This window comes from Propithecus coquereli, unplaced genomic scaffold (genome assembly GCF_000956105.1).
Source record: "Propithecus coquereli isolate 6110/MARCELLA unplaced genomic scaffold, Pcoq_1.0 Scaffold536, whole genome shotgun sequence".
Taxonomy (NCBI): Eukaryota; Metazoa; Chordata; class Mammalia; order Primates; family Indriidae; genus Propithecus; species Propithecus coquereli.
This window is the reverse complement of record NW_012151241.1, coordinates 241,694-261,172: the sequence shown is the minus strand read 5'-3', so window position 1 is coordinate 261,172 and position 19,479 is coordinate 241,694. Positions and strand designations below refer to the sequence as shown.

The 19,479-nt window shown below is 52.1% G+C and overlaps 2 protein-coding genes across 2 annotated transcripts in view; one reads left to right on the top strand and one right to left on the bottom strand.

The window, feature by feature from the left end:
* NXN (nucleoredoxin) overlaps nucleotides 1-8,498 on the top strand; it is a 162,356-nt gene extending 153,858 nt beyond the window's left edge. Inside the window, exons 6-8 of the mRNA XM_012657299.1 lie at nucleotides 2,997-3,176; nucleotides 4,980-5,104; nucleotides 8,157-8,498. Of these exons, the coding sequence (XP_012512753.1) occupies nucleotides 2,997-3,176; nucleotides 4,980-5,104; nucleotides 8,157-8,339 (488 nt within the window). The 3' untranslated portion in view covers nucleotides 8,340-8,498. The remainder of the gene's footprint in view (nucleotides 1-2,996; nucleotides 3,177-4,979; nucleotides 5,105-8,156) is intronic.
* Nucleotides 8,499-15,596: 7,098 nt separating this feature from the next.
* RNMTL1 (RNA methyltransferase like 1) overlaps nucleotides 15,597-19,479 on the bottom strand; it is a 7,845-nt gene continuing 3,962 nt past the window's right edge. Inside the window, exons 3-4 of the mRNA XM_012657298.1 lie at nucleotides 18,845-19,012; nucleotides 15,597-16,484 (exon numbers count right to left, since the gene is read on the bottom strand). Coding sequence (XP_012512752.1) covers nucleotides 15,946-16,484; nucleotides 18,845-19,012 — 707 coding nt within the window. The 3' untranslated portion in view covers nucleotides 15,597-15,945. The remainder of the gene's footprint in view (nucleotides 16,485-18,844; nucleotides 19,013-19,479) is intronic.

Sequence of the window (19,479 nt, the reverse complement as noted above, 5' to 3'; positions counted from 1 at the left end):
TGACAGACATCACACTGTTACTGGAACTCTCACTGTGGTGTTGACATTGTCTCTGTTTTCTGTTTCTTTGGCTAAGTTTTTGCAGCCCAGCATGGAGGTTTCTGTTGATCTCACTAGAGCAAGGTCCCAGTCATCTGGACCTCTGCCTTCTCATGAGCCAAATGATCAACTTGGGGATGATTTTTAAAAATAATGAACTGATCTGTAATAACAGCTAATGCTAATGGAACACTTACTGTATACCAGGTACTCTGCTAAAAAGCATTTTACACTTACATCTTGCTTATTCCTCACAACAACCAAATAAGGTAGGAAACTGCCATTATCCCCGTTTGGCAGCTGTGGGAATGTGGCTCAGAGAGGTTAAGTGACTTGCCTGGATCTTGCTTGGAATCCCAACGTGCTTTCCCCCAGCCACCCCAGCCACCCGGCCACCCCAGCCATCCACACTGGGAAACAGGTTCAAGCAGAGCAGGATGGCTGCTCCTTTTTCATCCCCTCCAAAAAGGCCCTTGCTGGTGTGGAAGTTACTTTATATAAAGGCATTGATTAGAAATTCGCCGTTCCCTGTAAGTTTCCCGTTTTAGAGGCTTTGCCCTATTTTGTCTTTAGAACTGTCCACTTTGGAGAACCTGCTTCAAGGGAGGGGTAGCAGGAATGAATGACGCGGACAGACGGGAAGTGGTGCCTGCGGTCTCAGCCTCCTCCCCCGAGAGCAGAGGGCGGTGGGTGGTGCAGAAAGAAAGCTGCAGAGATACAGGGGCCATCCCCTGCCCTAGTTAACAGAGTCCCCAACACAGGTGCTGTGACAGCCCCAACAAAGTCAGTGGCCTGGTAGAAAGAGCAGCAGCTTTTGCAGCAGGCACACCAGGTCTCCTGTCCCAGCGTGACCACTGGCTGGCTGGGTGGCCTGGCCAGGTAGCCGTGCCAAGCACAGAGCAGATACACAGTACAAGCGAGATCCCTGCTAACCAAGACTAGATGAGACATAGATGCTGTCCCCCTGTCCAGGTGCCAAAAATGGGTGGCTTCTTTGGGTCCAAGTCTGACTGTGGTTATTGCAGAGTTGGTTTCTGCTTATCATAGTCTCTGACCCTGCGTACGCCAGTGTCCTGGGCTCTTAGACACAGGCCCAGAGGAGCTGTTCCTTGGTGGAATCAGCTGAGGACTCCTCAGCAGCGAGGTGGGGGCTCCATGCCCCTGCCCTGCTGTCCTGGGCCCCACAGGCATGGACTTGAAAGAGGCAGTGGCCACGGTAGCAGAGAAGGCCCCTTAGAGGAGTCGCTTGGAGAGAGCGCGGCACTGGACCGGGAGTGGGCTTCTTGCCTTCGCCTTGCTTCTCCTCCCCTTGCTGTGCTCTGCGCCTGCCTGTCCTCCACAGACCGACGCAGCATCGCAGCCGGGCTACACCCAGGCCTGCTGCTTTGTCTGTGGCAGTGGGCAGGCTCCATCTCACCCCAGCACTCACAAGTGCTCAGTTTCAGCAGCACCCCAGCCCTGCCGAAAGAACCCATCAGGGAGTGGCAATGGAGAGGCGCGCGTTTGTGGCTGGCTGGCCAGATCTCCTTCAGGCTGCTGCCCCAAGTCAGCCCCTGACCCTCAGAGATGGGCACACACCGGTGGAGCCCAGGCCTCCTGGGGAGAAAGTGCATCTGTTAGGATGAGGCTGGAAATGCCCCAACGCACAACTTCTCGGGAGTCCCGTCCAGTACTGAGCACATGTAAAAGGCCCCAGGCGTGCTGGCGCTGTGGCTTGCGTGTGACGCGGTGGGAGTCGCAGTCTTCAGGAGCCCATTTCTCTCCAGACCTGTTTCCTGCCACGTCCAGCCACTTCTTCTAATAGGTGTGAACATGATGGATCGTTTATTCCTTTGGCAGACAGGCCCGCCACTGCCAGCCTGCTGTGACCATTGCCCGGGCAGGTTACAAAACACCAGGGCCACATTTCTGGTACCTCGGCGTCCCCCCCATGGAGAAGTAAAATGTCAGTGGAGCAAATTACTGACAGAATACTCTGGAATCTATAAATATTAAATTGCTCTGGCTTTCATATAAAATGCAAGCTCTGGTCGGGCCCCTGGAGGAGAGGTGTCTAGAGAGTGTAGGGGGAGGGGAGTGGTTGCCATTGGAGAGACAAATGTCCCCAAAGGGCAGGGCTGGGGCTGGCTCTGGGCTGTGGTTGGTGGGGGTGCAACCCCAGCTGGAGGAGAAGCAGTGGGGAGTGGGGTACAAAGAGTGGGGAGTTGGAAACCCCAAATGTGGCTGTAACCCAGGAGAGGGTGTCCTCTGAGTTTCCATTTGCCGTTTTGTGGTTGGGATGTGGGTGGTTTGCAGGCGAGCTTCCTGTTGCCTTCTTACCCCAGCCTGGGGCCCCAGTGTACTGCTTCCTTTGTGCACTGTCCCCATCAGAGCCTCCCCAAGCAGCCGGGCTGCAGCCAGCTGTCTTCCCCTCCAATCCTGCTGCCCCAGCCCAGGCTCTTCCCCTACACTGGGTCTCCTGTGCTCGTCACGGCTGATGTGAGGACTCTGGTCACATCAGTGGCTTTGCGCTGGTTTGCGTGTCTATATATAGCGAGTACACTGCATGGGTTATTCCACTACCTCGGTTCAATTTTGGACTCTCCACCAACAGTGATCAATTGCTCTGATGTGCCAAGACCCTGTGCCAAGTTCTTTAAATGCTTCCCCTCATCAAGCTGTGCGCAGCCGGATAAGGCAGGAACCACAGCACATTCACCAGGTTGCAGCCAAGGATACTGAGGCCCAGGAGGGCAAAGCAACTTGCTTTGGTCACACACAGATCTGAGGGAATTCCGGGCTCTCAGTGGCTGAGCCTGGATTCAGCCCAGGGCTTTCCAATTCCAGACCTGGAGTCTTAACTGTGAACCTGTATTGTGTCCTGGCCTGGTAGGAGTGCTGGGGCAGGAGGTGGCCCCCTCCTGCTGGGCAGACCTGCTGTCCCAGGCTGGTGGCCATGCACGCTCTCTTCCTTGCAGGCATCCCCACGCTCATCGTGCTGGACCCGCAGGGCGAGGTGATCACGCGGCAGGGCAGGGTGGAGGTGCTCAACGATGAGGACTGCAGGGAGTTCCCGTGGCACCCCAAGCCCGTGCTGGAGCTCTCTGACTCCAATGCTGTGCAGCTCAACGAGGGCCCCTGCCTCGTCCTTTTTGTAGGTATGAAGCTCAGCGGGGCCCCAGTGGGGGAACATGGGGTCCTGGGACAGGATGGACCTCACTTGGGAGGTGCCTGTCCCTGCAGTTTGATCCCCTCACTAACAGTGCAGCCTGGGCCTTTGTCTCTTCCCAGCAGCCTTACTTTTGACCCCCATGATTTATTCATGGCTCGCCCCTGTGGGAGGTGTTCTGGGAGCTGCTGCTGCCTTCCTTCCTCCTCCTCCCAGGCTGCCAGCTGGGCAGGATAGGTTGGGCTGGGAGGGTGCCCTGGGCCCCCCTGAACAGACCCATTGTTGGAAAGAGGCGGGGCTTCACACAGCAGCTGGGGGTGGGGGTTGGGCCCCCCTCTGGCTGCGGCTTACCCCAGGCTGCTCCTGCTGATCCTCTGTGCTCTGATGAACTGTTGCAGGGGCTGGAATACACACGCATGCGCACACACGTCCATCCATCCTCAACTGCACCTCTCAAGCTGTCCTGTCCCACCCTCTCTGGTGCTCAGTCAGTGACTGTGCTCAGCCTGGGCAGGAGGACACAGGAGCATCCACTCTAGGCTCCCTGAAGCCCCCTGGGATGACCCTGGTTCCTTTTGCAAACTGAGCAGTAGTTGGCCAAGGGCCACCTGGGACTCTGCCTTGGGACTTGTTGCTCCCTTCCGATGCACAATGACTGTAGCAGGATTGTGGTTGAGACGCTTCCATACCCACCTTGCTGAGGGGCCGGGCACGTGCAGCTCCTATACCTGTTCTCTGGAGGTCTGGTTTGGGGTCCCCCCAGGAGAGGAGCCAATATACAGACCCAAGGGAATTCTTTAGCAAACTGAGAGTGCTGGCTGGTTCTGCACTTGGAGGAGGAAGGCCCCCACCCAGAGGTGGCCTAGGGACATCATTGACCATGGGCTGTCCTGCCTGCTGCAGGCTCACACAACCGCACCCTGGGGCTGGCTGGGAAACAGTTCTGAACCCAGGGACAGTTGGGAACTTCATGGCCATCTGTAGATGTGGAAGTGGAAAGAGCCAGTTGTGCAGCATCACAAAGCAAATTAGGCGTGGACCCAGAGTGTGTCCTGTGGAGTCTCTGTGCACACAGCAGAGCTCTTGGGCATTTCTGGGTGAAATCCCTCTGCGGGAGCCAGCTCTCCCCTTCCCTGCTTTTGCCACTTGGGGATGCTGCTCTTGCTCTCGGGTGCAGGTTTCAGCAAGCAAGCCCTGGGCCCGGTGCACAGCTGCCCTGCCCTCCTGTTTCACCGAAGCAAGGGATGCCCAAAGGGGGGCTGGGCGTTCTCCCGTGCAGTCAGCCGACCCATCCCAGGCAAGTCCCAGGGTCGTGCCCCCAACGCCATCAAAGCCACTGACCGGACCACAGTCCTCACCCCCTCGCCACCAGTTCTTCTGCCATTTTCACTAGGAGGTGGAAGTCCCTGGTCATGGCTTCTCATTCTGTGACTGAGAGAAAAACTACCAGGGCCCCAGGTCCTGGTTTGTGAGGAGTTCAGTGAAGAGCGCTGTCTACCTGGGGCATCGGTGCTACTCAGTGAGGCGGGTCATTCCTGGCGGGCCTGGCGCAGGAGAGCCTGTGCGAGTGTGCTCTGCTGCTAGAACGGGCATGCGCACGTCGTCACAGGTGTGCAGCACACTCGTGCACGCAGAAGGCATGCCCTGTGTCCGAGGGACGTTCCTTTTCCATTCAGGGGCTGCACAGATGGGTGTGTCTGCAGCTGAGGCCCTGGGCCCAGGCCTGCTCAGGGGGTGCCACTCTGTTCCACAAGACAGTGTTTCTTTTGTCTTTTTCTCTCTCCCATCACAGATTCTGAGGATGACGGCGAGTCTGAGGCAGCCAAGCAGTTGATTCAGCCAATAGCTGAGAAAATCATTGCCAAGTACAAAGCCAAAGAGGAGGAGGCGCCACTTCTATTCTTTGTAGCTGGGGAGGTGAGTGGGAAGGAAGGGCTGGGCCTGGGCAAGGCTGGCTCAGCTGGGGACTTCGAGGACCTGGGTGACACCGGCCCGAGGGTTGACTGTGACTCTGGGAAAGCAAATGTGGCAAGGAAAGGTGTGTCATTCGCCATGGAGAGCCATTTCCTGCCCCAGCTGCTGCCTCTTCCCATGTTTCTCACTGAGGAGCCTCAAAGCAACAGGAGCCCTTCCAGGGCTGTTCCCACCCAAGCCACCGACGAGAGCAGCAGCCACAGCTCCGTGATCCACACGTACTCCCTTGGTGCTGGGTCACAACCAGGCCCCTGATGCTTTACAAAGTGTCGGCTCTGTTAGTCCCTCCCCACCAGCCTGTAAGTGGGTTTATTCTATTGCATGGACTTTGGCTCGGGCCAACCCAGGGAGAGTGCTAAGGTTGGAAATTGCTGCCATTCCCAGTCTCTTTCACCCCAGACTGTCCCTTGGGAGGCCTACAGCTGGGCCAGACCAAGTAGGGGGGTTGGGGTGGGGGCCTTTCACAGAGTGAGAAGGTGGGCCCTTCAGTGGAGCCACCTCCAGCAGGTGCCTGGCCCCCTGGGTGTGGGACCTTCCACCCCAAAGACATGGCCTCTCTGCAAGGTTGTGCAGGCGCGCTGCTCACTCCCACCCCCCCCGGGAGCCCTGCTCTGCGCATGCTCCACCACCTTCCTACCCAACCCGTGCGCCCCCCATAAGCCGGTATCAACAGACACTTTGCAGCCGCCCCTGCACTGGGTCCACGTCCGTACCTCCAGTTGGTCAGAGCCCCGTGCTCATTTCACGCTGCATTTGGATCAGGGGAGAGGCACAGAGGAGACAGGTGGTGTCGGCCAGACACCTTGAACCACCCATTCTTGGCCTCCTCAATAGGCGCCCCTGCTCAGCGCGCTGGGCCCCTCGCAGGCAGCTCTAGTTGCCCCTAAGCCCTGGGGTGGAGGGGAACAAAGGGGCTTCACAGGCCCTGCCTCAGGCCACACTAGCTGTTCCACACAAGGCACAGTGGAGTTGCTCTGAATTTATTAAACTCTAACCCCTGCAGAGTGGCCCAGAGAAAAGATGGGTGCAGAACGGAAAGGGCTGAGTGTGGGGTGGGGGTAGGGGCTTTGAAATGCGTCTGAAAAGGGGCATTTGCAGGTTTTCTATGTACCAGGCACCGAGCCAAGCACTTCACCTGCAGGAGCTCCTTTGCTCCTGCCTCTCTGGCTGGGAATGTAACCACTGTCCTGCTTCACAGAGGAGGCAGGCGAGGCTCAGAGCCGGGGAGGGACTGCCTGGAGGCCATCCACTGGGCTGGGAGTGCTGGTGGCTCGTTCACCCCTTACATCAGCCCTGCGTGTCAGCGGGGTTACATCCATTTTGCAGGGGGTGTGATCTGGGCTCAGAGAAGTGACTTGCCAAAGTCACACAGTAAGCAGGTAGCTTACAGGGGACTGACGTGAGGCCAGTGTGACTCCAGAAGCAGTGCTCTTCCTCCTCCTGTCCCTGTGCTCTGACAAATGAGCTGCCTAGACCTACAGGGACCAGGATGAGCGGGCGCCGGGAGAAGGCTCCCAGGCCAGCAAGCTGGACAGAGAAGCCTGTGTCATCCACTGCTCTAGTTCCCCACCTGGCCACCTGTTCTTCCTGTACACGTCACCTGCGCTCACGCTCGTGGTGGCTTTTCCATTTCTCTGTCCACGAAGCAAGGCGACACGGACAGGCGGTGGGCTCAGGGAGCTGGCACGTCAGGCACTGACTGAGCCCCTCTGAGCCCAGAACTCCAACCCAGGGTTAAGGGGGGGGCTCTTGTTTCTGTCTTGATGCTGTCCCCTCTGACAGGCAGGAGTTATTCCTTCCAAAGCCTTAACAGGCATTGATATTCATCTCCCCGTGGTTTGCTCAGAGGGTGCTGGGAGGGGAGGCAGCAGAGTGCTTGGCTTGGTCTGGGCCTCCGGATGGGAATCGGATGCACAGTGTTTGTCCAGGTGTCCCTTCTGTGTGTGTCACGAAGAGGTGTTATTAACCCCCAAGGAGGGCCTGGGCTGGGTGAAGAGTGCCAGGGATGTCGGGCCAGCCAGCGTTGCTGGGAAGCGCTCGCTGTCTCGGGGGGAGAGGTGGGGAGAGACATCCTCACTGACAACCTTCCTAAAGCTTTGCCTTTTGAGAAAGGAGGAGTGTGTGTGTCTCAGAAATTGGTGAGCTGTAAATTTCCTACCTCCGGCTCCCACCATTTAAGGCCAGGAATATCCCAAGCCCTTTCTCTGCAGGGTGGCTCAGGTTTTCCCGTTCAGTTTGGAACATTGTGCATTTTACAGTGAACAACCTCAGGGTGGGTATGTTGAGTCCATTTTCTCTTATTCTCCAAGGGGAGTCCACAGCAGGAAAAGTAGTCTCAAATGTTTGCTCCCTTACAAATCCTTTCTCCTTGTCTTCGGATTTCTGTGTTTGCCTTTCTGTTTGAATAAGGCTGTCTGGTATTAGGGAAATTCACCTGGACAGCTGCTGGGAATGTCTGATAAATTACCAGCATCTTTCTGAGATGAAGGCGGGGAGCCTGTGTAACCTTGCATGGGGCTTAAGTAGCCTCCTTCTGAACTGGCCGGCTGGGCAACTGGCGCCCTCCCCAAAACCAGGGGGTTAGGGCAGAGGCAGCGAGCTGTTTCTGTTTAAAAACATTCCAGAGGTAAGTCCAGATTGGCCTCAGATAATCCACAGTGGGGCTGCAAATAATTGAGAGTTGGTCGCAAAAATAAGCAATCAAAGGACGTCACATTTTTAAAAAGCAGAGGACACGTTAAAGTTTCATTCGTGCTAATCTGGTGGTTTGGGGGGATGCAGAGAGAGAATTTTACAAAGCAGCCTCCCCTTCCCCAAGGCAGGGCAGGATCCCCTGCTCCCCATTCTAAGAGCACATCTCTGCTTGAGGGGGGCCTGCTCTCCAGGGTGACAGAGCCGTCCTACTTTCATGCCATCTGGGGAGACTGGGCCCAGGGGACTCTCTGCCGTCTTTCTTTAAAATTTCTTGGTTTGCTCTCCTTTCTGGTGACCTCAGGATGACATGACTGACTCCCTGCGAGATTACACCAACCTGCCCGAGGCTGCCCCTTTGCTCACCATCCTGGACATGTCTGCCCGGGCCAAGTATGTGATGGACGTGGAGGAGATCACCCCTGCCATCGTGGAGGCCTTTGTGAATGACTTCCTAGCAGAAAAGCTCAAACCAGAGCCCATCTAGTGGGGCTGCGGCCTCCTGGGACATTATTTAAAACTCAGTCTTCTTCTCCCCCTGTTCCTTCCCTCCACCCTTGGACTTTTCCAGCGTGTCCTGAATCACTCAACCCAGTGTCCAACCTCTCTGTGGTGCCTTGTTTCTGCATTAACTCCTCAGCCCGCACCCCAGGGTGCGCATCCTCCCCACAGCAGCAGCACCCACCATGTTTGGAGACTCTGCTTGGGATCACGGGGATGGCACAACCTGGCCAGAACTGGACTCGTCGCTCTCAAAGTCGCTAGCTCTCGGTGAAGGACCTGCCAGGGTGTTCTTCAGCAGAGCGAGCACGAAGGGATGATGGATCAGGGCTCTGACTCTGGTGTCAGCACACACTCAGAGCCTGGGACAGCCAGGTGGCACTGCCCAGTGACACACGGACACGCAGCTGGAGCAGAGAAAGGGCTGTGGCCTCTCTAGGCATCAGCTTAGCACTATTGGTGATACTGTCCTTTTTTAAGCAATGTAGTCGTTCCTGGTCTGAGGGGAAAACAGCAGCTTTTCAGCGTGTTCTTGGACAGGGCATTCCAAATCTAAAAGGAAGCTTATGGGGTCTTTTTGGTGAGAAAAACAAGTAGCTAAGGTAATGGTTCCTCTAGTAACTGCCTACTTTTATTGGGCTCCTGTGTGATATGAGCTCCTCATTCCTTCCTTAGATCTCTTTCTTCCTTGATCTTGACCTTCCCCAAGTCTCTGCTGCTCATATGAACAGCTCCCACTATCCCGGAATTTTGTTAATGAATTCTTCCCCTTGGACACCTTCCAAGAAACTCAGCCCTGAGTTCTCAGAGGAACACAGCCTGGCCAGCACAGACCTCTCACTCAGCCCAGCTCTGTGCCTGAGGCCGCTGGACCTCTGCCGAGGTGCCTTTGCCCACCTTTGGTTACCCCTGTCATTCTCTTTTCTTTTCAAAGCATAACTAAAAGGAGACAAGAAACTACCAGAAGCCTCACTTTTTCCTAAGAACCGGCAGAAGGAGCTGTGCCCTGGGCTGGGAGTGAGGGCAGAGGGCGTGTCAACTGCAGATAGGCCCTGGAGCCCCTCTGCTAGGCCCAGGTATTATAGCTTGGCCTCTTATTTGGACTGCAGTGACCATGAAAAGGGAAACAACTGCTCTGTTCTTAGGACCTGGGGTGGAGGGCTTTGGCCTGGGTACTCACAGGGTTTTATCCTCCTCAGTCAGGTGTCAGGGTCTTTAAACAGTCTTGGGCCTTACTGCTCAGCACTCAGCACTCTGCCAAACAAAACCATTTATTCGGAAAACCCAGCCCCCCCAATAACCTGTTGACACTGTTTTTCCTTGCTGAATTGGATTGTTGATATGTAGTTCAGAGGTACAAAATTAGTTGGTAATTAGACTGTTATTTGATGTTGCCAGCCTGAAATGCAGCCACCTAGTAAGAAATAAAGCAGGCATCTCTGGACGTCATCAGCCACGTGGCCTTTCCTGTCCTCTTTTTTGCCTGTGCTGCTCTGATCTGTTAGAGGGTGGACAGGGGAGTCAGGGACAGAGAGAACCTCTTGACTTTCATTGATAGGTGGTAGCTGTGTTGCAGAATTTCTGAGAAGCTCAAGACCTAATATAGTCATCTGTCAGATCTTCTTGGTCGCTAAAAGCAAGGAAGCTTGTTTGGATTAAAGTTCCAGAGGCAGATCCTTCCTGGAACTCCCTGTCAAGCCACCATCTCTCCTGGTTTGACGTGGCCCTTGTTGGTGGGCGAGTCCCCGGATTACATACATCAAAAATCCATGGCTGTGGACATTCCTGCTCATTCCCTCCCTGCAGGGGAGCCACGCGCTCTGAGGCCTGAGAGAGCTGCTTAAGGAAACACAAGGAAGCATGCATGGGTCTCCCTGTGAAGAATGGGGCAAGTTGGAGACCTGTAAACCTAGCTCTGTCCTAGGGTAGAGGCTTCTCTGGAACTCTGCCAGTGTCCTCCTTAGGAGGGAGGGGGTGGGGGTACAAGATGAGGCCAACATCCCTTGAGAGATGGGCAGGATTTCTGTCCATGCCGTAGATCGTGATGGCCTTGGAGGAAAGGTGGTCTCTCTTAGCAGGTACTTTGGAGACAGAAGGAAAACAGTCCAGGGAGGAGTTGCACTAAGTCACTGCAACAGAAAAATTAGGTCATCTGTGATACTTTGGTGGCCTGTACTGAGCTGACTCATCCAAACTACCAGCCACTATGTCAAACTGGATCCTTGACACCAGAATTCCCTTCTTAGGGCAGACTTGTAGGTTTGTTAAGATCAGCGGGGGAAGGTTTACTAAAAAGGCTTAGGTTTATATAGTGACTACTTTGGGGGAAAACATTAGGGAAGAATCACTTCTTGAGTGTCAGTGAAATAATCCCTTTCTTGATAGTTCGAGAGATCTTAAAGGTTATTGATGCAGACAAAGTGGGTGGCATGATAATTCCTACCAAGCAGCTCTAAAGTACCTTAAAATTCACGTTGCTAATTAGAAGCAGGTTAAAACACCAGCTGTGACATTCAAGGGTTTCCACCAGCAGCCACGGAAACCATGCCCTGGAGGTTGAGCAGGAACGTGGCTGTAAAGATGCCACCCTAGGGTTCCCAGATTCTGTTCACCACAATGACTTCCAGATCCTATTCTACCTATTCCCACAACAGAAATGAGATTTTTTTTTTTTTTTACTAGTCTCTCAACATTAGAAATCTATTTAAGAAAAAGGGTGTGCATTCGGGATTGGTATGTACAGTGGGCAGATGAAAACCAGCTTCTTTTTCAGGAGTGAGGTGGCTTCCTGCTGTTGTCCCCCCCCACCCCCAGTGTGTCCTTGAAATCAATGGCTATCACTCCTCCGAGCACAGGGAGCCAGTAGTTTTGGCATCAGCAAAGCTTTTAGTGGTAATTTTCAGCCAGACTTTGTTTTCTCCTGTTGCCTAATTAAAGATGCTGAAAAGCTGTTCTCCCTTCCTGCTGCCTCTTTCCAGAGCAGCAAACTGAATTCTGCAATGATAGACACAGGGTGTGGTTCGGGAGTGGATCAGTGGGACCGAATGTGGTGCTGCACTGTTTACCTTAGGGAGGATACACGTGTGGAACGCTGGGCACTCGGGACTGTGGCCCTGGGAGGGAACTGAGCGTCTGGTCCTGCTCCCTTCAACCACACAGGTGCAGGCAGGCATGCTCTGTTCACAGTGCCATTGCCCTGGCCACCCTGGGCAGGCCCGTGCTTGGGCTCCTGATAGGACTGGAATGGAATGCCACCATGGTACAGACTGCATGTGGGCCCACCGAGGTTCAGGAGTGTCCCCTGCAGTTTCTCTCTGGGGGCTGCCTTGGGAACCAAGGACTGATCTGGGGACCCTGACCTCAGGGGGATCTTTCACATTTGCCCTGTAGTGGTTGTACTGAAGTGAACACCTTACCTACATCCCTCATTGCCAGTGCTCACAGGGACAAGAACACACACCCTGCTTTCCTCCAAGCAGGCCGCTTAAGGGAAAATTCTTTGGGGACAAACAGCTGTTGACTATTAGCTTCATTATTAGTGCTAATGGTCTGTGAGCATGTGTGAAGGGCGAAGTATTTTGCAGGAAACAAGGCTTTTTTATCTTGGTTCTGCCTCATGCCTAGGATCTCTCCTGTGGGGGGATAAGACATGGGGTGCTCCAGGTGTGCCTCCTATGTGAAAGCACGAAGGTAAGTGTGCTTACTGTCGTTCTTCAAGGCATAAGTGTGTGTCACCCCCTTGGTGCTTTGGAAAACTTCCGAAGCCAGGAAATGTGTTAGTAGGTTTGGGTGGAACTTGCTCTGAGGGACCGCTGGATTTCCATTAAATAATGTACCAACTCATGAAAGCCTTTGTCCCCAGGCCTATAGGCAAGATGTGCAGCCTGAAGTAGGCAGAGCCAGCCTCAAGTCTGGATTCGCGGGTGCTGGCGCCTTACATGAATAAGTCACCCACACGCCCTAGAACTGGGATACAGTAGGAGACATGATCTTAGGACCCAGGGCCGCATAAATCAATCTCCTTTGGACGTCAGCGGACATGGAAGTCCCCAACCAATCAAGAGCCACTCTGCAGGCTCCCAGTTAGTGTGTGCTCCCTTCACATCTCAGCGGTGCAAGGGAGGCCGAGGGAGGAGGCTGAGAGGCCAGACCCGCAGCCATCAGCTCCTCCTCCTCCCCAGCCTTTGTTCCTCTCTTGCATTCTGAGGAAGCAGCAGCTTTGGTAAGGGCCCACCCCAACTCTGAGGTTTCTACTGAAAAAGTAGCTCTTCCCTACAAACAATATTGAGAGTGTAGTAAGGACAGGACTGATCCCATGCATAACACACTCACATGTTCAGTCATCCCTGGCTGTGGTGTCAACAGCACTTCCCGAGGCTTCCAGCAAGGGAGGGCCTGGCTCACGGCTGCTGTCTCAGATGCTCGAATGTAACATGGTTCCTTGGTTCAGACACTAAGTCATCCAAAGCAATAAGCCAGCTCACCCATGCATTTGGCTTCCAGCTTGGACATTTGTACATACGCTGATGAAAATAGAGGAAATAAGATCCTGGAGTTTAGAAATGGCACATGAGTGCTTCTTTAAGAAAAAACAAAAACAAAAGAAGGTAAGTCCTAGTCAGGTCTGTTCCTGAGGGAGCCCCAGGCCCAGCAGCACAGCTGGGGGTTTCCAGCACTGGCCACGGACCTCAGATGGGTGCTGTTTGTGGGGTCTCCGTGTGGCGGAATGGTCAAAGTGGACCTAAATGCAGCCCAGCTTGGACGGTGGGGACATCTGGTGTTGCTGTAACCCTGGGGTAGAAGGTCCCGGGTGGACTCAGTCCCCAGAGGGCCGCTTAGCTTCTGGACCTTAACGACCAGGAGGAGCCCGCAGCTGTGGCTGGGCAGCTGTCCTGCCCTGCAGCACTAACTGAAGGGCCAAGCGGTGGCTCCCGGTGCGAGTTCCAGGCTCGGCAGGACATCTGCATTTCATCCAGAGTAGCTTTCCCAGAGGCTCCTGTCAAAGGGAAAAGTTACACTAATTTCTCCTGCTGTGGCCGCTTCCCATGTCTCTCCACTTTCTCCTTGGGTTTGGTTCCAGTGTCCTGTGCTTCAGACTCCTCTGCCGAGATTATGTGGGACAATCTGGGTGGGTCTCTAATTTTAACACCTTTGAGCACAAATGGTCTGCAGAATGCCCTCCCTGGTAGAGGGAGACTTGACTCCATCCTCTTTCCCCACTTTTTCAACAACTTAAATCCTGGAAAATTCCCGACCCCTCCCTTCAGCACTGGGAGAGGGTTTTTGGGGCGTGGCCTGCCACCTCGTGGCAAAAGTCGCTATTGCAGTTATGCGTCAACACAAAGGCAAGGGGGAGCCTGGCCAACATTCTGACAATGTTTATCTTTCAGCCAAGCAGTGTTTTTCTTGTCATGTATTGCTCAGTTTTTATTCCTATTTATTGGGAAAATGGTGAGAACAAATGTTGCCTTCAAAATCGGGAATTCAAGATAGCAGTTTTCCAACATCACTCAGCAAGTAAGAACATAACCACTTGCCCCCCTGTAGTGATTTAAAAGAAAATTTCCCTCCCCTCCCCTCCCCCACCCCCTCCCCACATCATACCCATGAATATACAAAAAGAACTCAGATGGCATTGTACGTAAGCCATTGACGATAAAGTGAATGGGATGGAAATTTCTTTTTCCTGTACCCAGGATGACAAAATGGGCTTAGAATTATTTATATCTTGCATTGCTTTGTTTTTCTAAATGAGGATAAGGTATGTGATATGTTTTTTCACTGATTTTTATTTTGTAAAAAAATAAGTGGGAATATAACCCGGGGACACAAATTACAGACTGGTTTTATGGTGGAAAGGAGTGAGCTCCCTCTTAGTGCCTTCTGTTTCTTTAGCACTTGAAGATGTTGAAGGGGACCAAATGCCAGTAGGGCATTCTCCAGCTGCCTTTCAGACTGAGCCTGCTAGTGACAGTATGGTCCTCTTCAACTCCTGTGAAGTTTGCTGACTGTGTTCCAGCCTCTGTGAGCACTGGTGCAGTATAAAGGCTTTGAACCCTTCTACTTTCTAAAACCTGCCTGGGGATGGAGTCTCAAGAATAGTCCGTGGGCCACTTGGCATTGACCATCTGTGTGGGGCTCTGGGCAGCCCCAGACCAGAGTGGGGGGCACCAGCTTCAGGCTGCTCAGCCTGGGAGGACGCAGCCATCCAAAGAGCATTATCCCTGAAAACACCCCTCACCTCGAACATGCCAAGTAATCCCACCCTGCTCCCTGGGACATGAACCATGCTTGATCATTTGGTTCTCCCAAGAGGAAGTTTTACTTGGGAGCTGGGGAAACAGAAAGGAAAGGTGGCCCGGGGGCGGGCTGGGGCGGGGGGTGGTCCCCAGTCACATTGACAACTCACTTGACCTCCTTGGAACAAGCAGCTAAAGGCTCCCAAGGAACCCAAACCATTATAGGAGCCACTGTACAGGAGGGGTGTGGGAAAACAGCACTTCTAATGTCACCCTCAACTCCAACCCTATTTGTAGTTGCAAAAGTAGTGCTTAAAATGAACCCCATACTCCTGTCCACCCACCCCCTTCCCACGATACTTGTAAACACAGTGATTACCCTCAGCACCGGCCCTCACATCCCTGGCTATACCTTGCCTGGCACCTGGTAAGGATCCAGCTTGCCCTGGTCCTCCTGGGGGCCTGAGAGAGCAGCAGCTTCCTGCTGCAGTGTTGTGGGCCCAAGGGCCCCGAACTCTCGTCCTCGGAACTTCCCGTCGCAGGATTTCTGTTCACACAGCATCCAGAATGTTGGCATTTTCCTAAGCAGTTCTGTTCCTCTTTAGGGGCGAGGGGATTAATGTAAGTACATCATTACATTCAACCAAAAGTGACACATAAAGTAGAACAGGAGGGAGCTATAATAGTAAAAACGGTGAAGCTTTCCCAACAGATGCAGGCTTAAGGTAAAGATTTAAAAACTCAGTTTCTTCCTTTTCTGCATAAAGTCCTCAAAAAGATACTTGCAGAGGTGCTAAAGTATGACACCACCTGCCGAATTATTTATGCTGATATATAAACAGTGGCTGTTTTAAGTGAAGGCTACAGCAAACAATCCCAGACTGACACATCCAAGCCCAAAGAATAGCCAGCTATCGAATGCCATGACCTGGAGCTCTTAGCTTGCTGAATCATTAATCTCTTAACAATGTCCTCATCACCAGCCAAAGATGAAAAGACAGGCACTGAGACCCACTTTAAAACTTTTTAATGTAATCTGCTAGCTCTATACTTCACAGTTTATTTTCCATTGACCAATGATCAGATGTGAGTGACTTAGCCATGACCTGTAACTAGTACTCCACGACTGCAAAATATCCACCAGCTGGTGGGAATTCCTCCCCACCCAAGATGACGCCTTCAGGAACTTTCTGGGCACAAAATGCTGTTAGCAGATTTTTTCACACCTTCCTCTTGCCTCCTGAATGTGGCTCATGAAGCCACAGTCACCGACTGCCAGCCTCCCAATGATGTGCCAGGGATAGGAGGAGGTGGAGACATCGTTGCACCAAGAACTCACGTCTGTGTCCCCTCTCAGTGGTAACTCCTGTCCCTGCTCAAGTGTTCTGCCCTTAACCGTAGTTGTCTTTTCCCTTCAAAAAGCAGGATGCTTGCAGCCATGGCCGAGTTCAGGCTGTCCACACCAGGAACGACGGGGATCAGCAGCCTCTTGCCCCCAGTGCTCTCAGCCAACTGCAGGGACTCCAGACTCACCCCGTAGGTCTCCCCACCGATCACCACGGCTGCTGGTGCCTCTGTCCAGTCTGAGTCATAGCTCTGAACCTCAACTTCAGGGAGCCAGCCTTTCTTGGCTCCCGTTTCTAGATCCTCCTCCTCCTCTTCATACTTGTGAAACTTCAGGAATCGCCGATCACACGCCGAGCGACGGTCACTGGCGTTAGCAGACATTTGGGCCTGAGCATAAAGGCCACAGTTGTCAGCCACGTAGACCCGGGTGTCAGGGGGCAGGTAATTCGGCAGTGTTTCCCATTCCAGATTATTGATAATGGGCACCTGGAAATGTGCACCCATGCCTGCCCGTAGCACTTTGGGTTCCCAGGCATCCACACAGCCTAGAAAATAAAAAGATAGGATACAATCCAGATTTTATAAATCTTCCCAAGCTAGGGAACTTTGGAGTAAATCAGATTAATTCTGGATCAGGACATCAAAGTTCCTCTAATATAGCCTTTTGAAAGCTGGGACCTTCTGCCTCTCCAATTATGACAGCATCTGACAAATGGACTGTAGGATTAATTCCCACCAGTGCTGAAAACAGATTTAGTCATCCCCTCAACACTTTCCATATACATGTACCAAATACTATAAAGATGGAAATTAAAACAGAGTCTCCAACCTCAGGGAACTCATGCTATAGTGGGTGGTAGCATTGGGATGGTATTTAAACAAATGACTATAATATCAGCAGTAACTGATAATAAAAGCAGCATCAACAGTGTAATAGAAAACCCATGCACAAAGCAGGGAATGAGGAAAAACACATGTAAGAGACCATGACACTGAGTTGGCTCTTGAAGGATAGGAGGATCTTGTCAGAGAAAGGCCCAGGCGAGGACAAAGTTAGAGAAAGGGAGAGTGCCATGGTCTAGGAATTGCAAGTAAGGTGAGCAGGCCAATTAATGGGTGGGGTGTGGTGGCAGAGGAGATGGGAAGCAGGCAGGGTCCAATTTAAAGGAGGCTGGGTATGCTAAGCTGAGGAGTTTTGGGTTTTATCAGAACACAATTTAATGCCATTGAAGGATTTTAAGCAGAGCAGTGACCGAATCGGATTTATGATTCAGAAAGACCCATCTGGCTTCAATGTTCACTCTGGAAGGAGGAGCAAAGACATTAGAGATGGGGAAGTGAGGGGCGAGGCAGCGCAGTAACCCAGGCAGCCTTGTCACTCACACACATCGTCCTCCCACACTACAGCAGGAAGGCTGGAGGACCTCACCCTCACGTACAGTCACCTAAGCCCAACCACGCGGGTGCACTGGCTGATGGCAGACACCTGGCCTTTCCCAGTGTCTGCGACTCACCACGGGCAGGCTAGGAAAGACGGCCTTGCGGTGACTGCATCACCTGTCTTACTATCCTCCTCTAACTTAGCACAAGTCTCCTCGTGACAAGTTATTTTAAAAGTTAATTTGTAAAACTTCAGGAGAGATTAGGCAAATCAGATTTAAAAAGGAGAATTAGACACAGAGAACGTAACAGTGCTCACACGTATGCCCAACATGGGCTTTCCCACTCACGGCAGGGAACCAGAGATGAGAGCTGGGTTATATGCCACGAGGTGAGGGAAAGGGACGAGAAGGTGGGTCCATACCTGTGAGAGGAGCTGTCTAGTCTGACCACTCTACCTGGCATGACGAGGGCAAAGGTGAGACTCTCCCCTCAGCCTCATCCCCTTGATATTAGGCACCACATGAGTTATTTCCTACTCTTTCTTTTCCTACTTCTTACACGCCAGCCATCAGTATCAATGTGAAAACCACACCGCTTGGATTATGTAGACCCATTTCCAAAACCACACCTGCTATCAGAGCACTCAACAATGGGGCAAGTAAGCAGGTACTGATAATGGAAGCCCAGCACCTAGCTCTCACGCCAGAGCACTTAACTCTCATGCTGGCAAAGAAATGTACTCCAGCAAGGCGTGACTGAGGAAGAGTTAAGAGGAGCAATTTAGGCAAGTCTCAGCAATGGGCACCACTATTAGTTGACACTTAATGGTAGCTTGGGTGTTTCTGATGAATGATACTCTTCCTCCCCTCTGCCCCCAAGGTATACTAGGCATTTTAGGCATGTCCCCACTGTTAGGCAAGTCTGTCTAGAGCCAAACCTATTAATCCCCATTTCTGATGAGAGGAGACAGAAATGTGATGAGGCTAATTTGTGTGTAGAGCGTGTGATCCACCCTGAGTCTAAGGGAAATATATCATGACTGTATAATCACACACTGTTGATATCATTCCTTTCACAGGGTTCAGAATTCAAGAGTTAGGAAGGTCTCATATACCCAACAATTTGGGAATTCAAGATCATTAAATAAAGGACTTGAAACCAAGTGTTAAAATTGACATCTATTTCTTTTCCCTGACTGACTTAAAATTCTTCTTTAATAAACTAGCAGTTTTCAAAATAATTTAAAAGATAACGAACATTTCCTAAATTACTTATTGTGTGCCAGGAATGGTATGAAGTACTTTATGTGCATCATCTCACTTAATCCTCAAAATAACACAACGAGGGAGATTGTTATTATTCCCCCTTTACAGATGAGGAAAGCAACGCTTAGACTATTGCTCACAGACATATAGCTAGTAAGGGGCAGATCCAAGATTCAAACCTATGCATGTCTGCCCAGAGCCCTGGTTCACTTAAAAATGGCCAACCAGTCTACCTGAGCACTGAAAAGTGCTCTTACCTTTGGTGAGTAATACTTTGCTGCAGCCTGCCCCAGCAGCAGATCTCAGAATTGTCCCCAGGTTTCCCGGGTCACGGAGATTGTCACAAATCAACAATAAGGGCAGCGAATGGTGAAGCTGTGTCTTTGGATATGTCATCTTAACATGGTCAGGTTTGGCAAAAATCCCTGAGGAAACAAAACAGGAAGATTTGCTTATCTGATGTGGGCATGAGGAATAGTTGCACTTTTCATTTACTTAGCATTCTTTATATATTCTTAATTACATAGGGAATACCACACTCTGAAAAAATTCAAACAACATAAAATTCTACCAGTGCCATTTTCCCCTCCCCAAATGTGTTAGTCTTGGACTGGATCCTTTCAGAACTTGTTCTATGCAGCTACCTACATATATGCACATCTACCCATATATAGGAAGCTTTTACCTTTTGTTTTTAGAGACAGAGTCTCACTCTGTCATCCAGGCTGGAGTGCAGTGGCGCAATCACAGCTCATTGCAGCCTCAAATTCCTGGGCTCAAGCGATCCTCCTGCCTCAGCCTCCAGAGTAGCTGGGACTACAGATGTGCACCACCACGCCGGATAATTTTTATTATAGGCATGAGCCACTTGCACCCAGCAGATTTTTTTTTT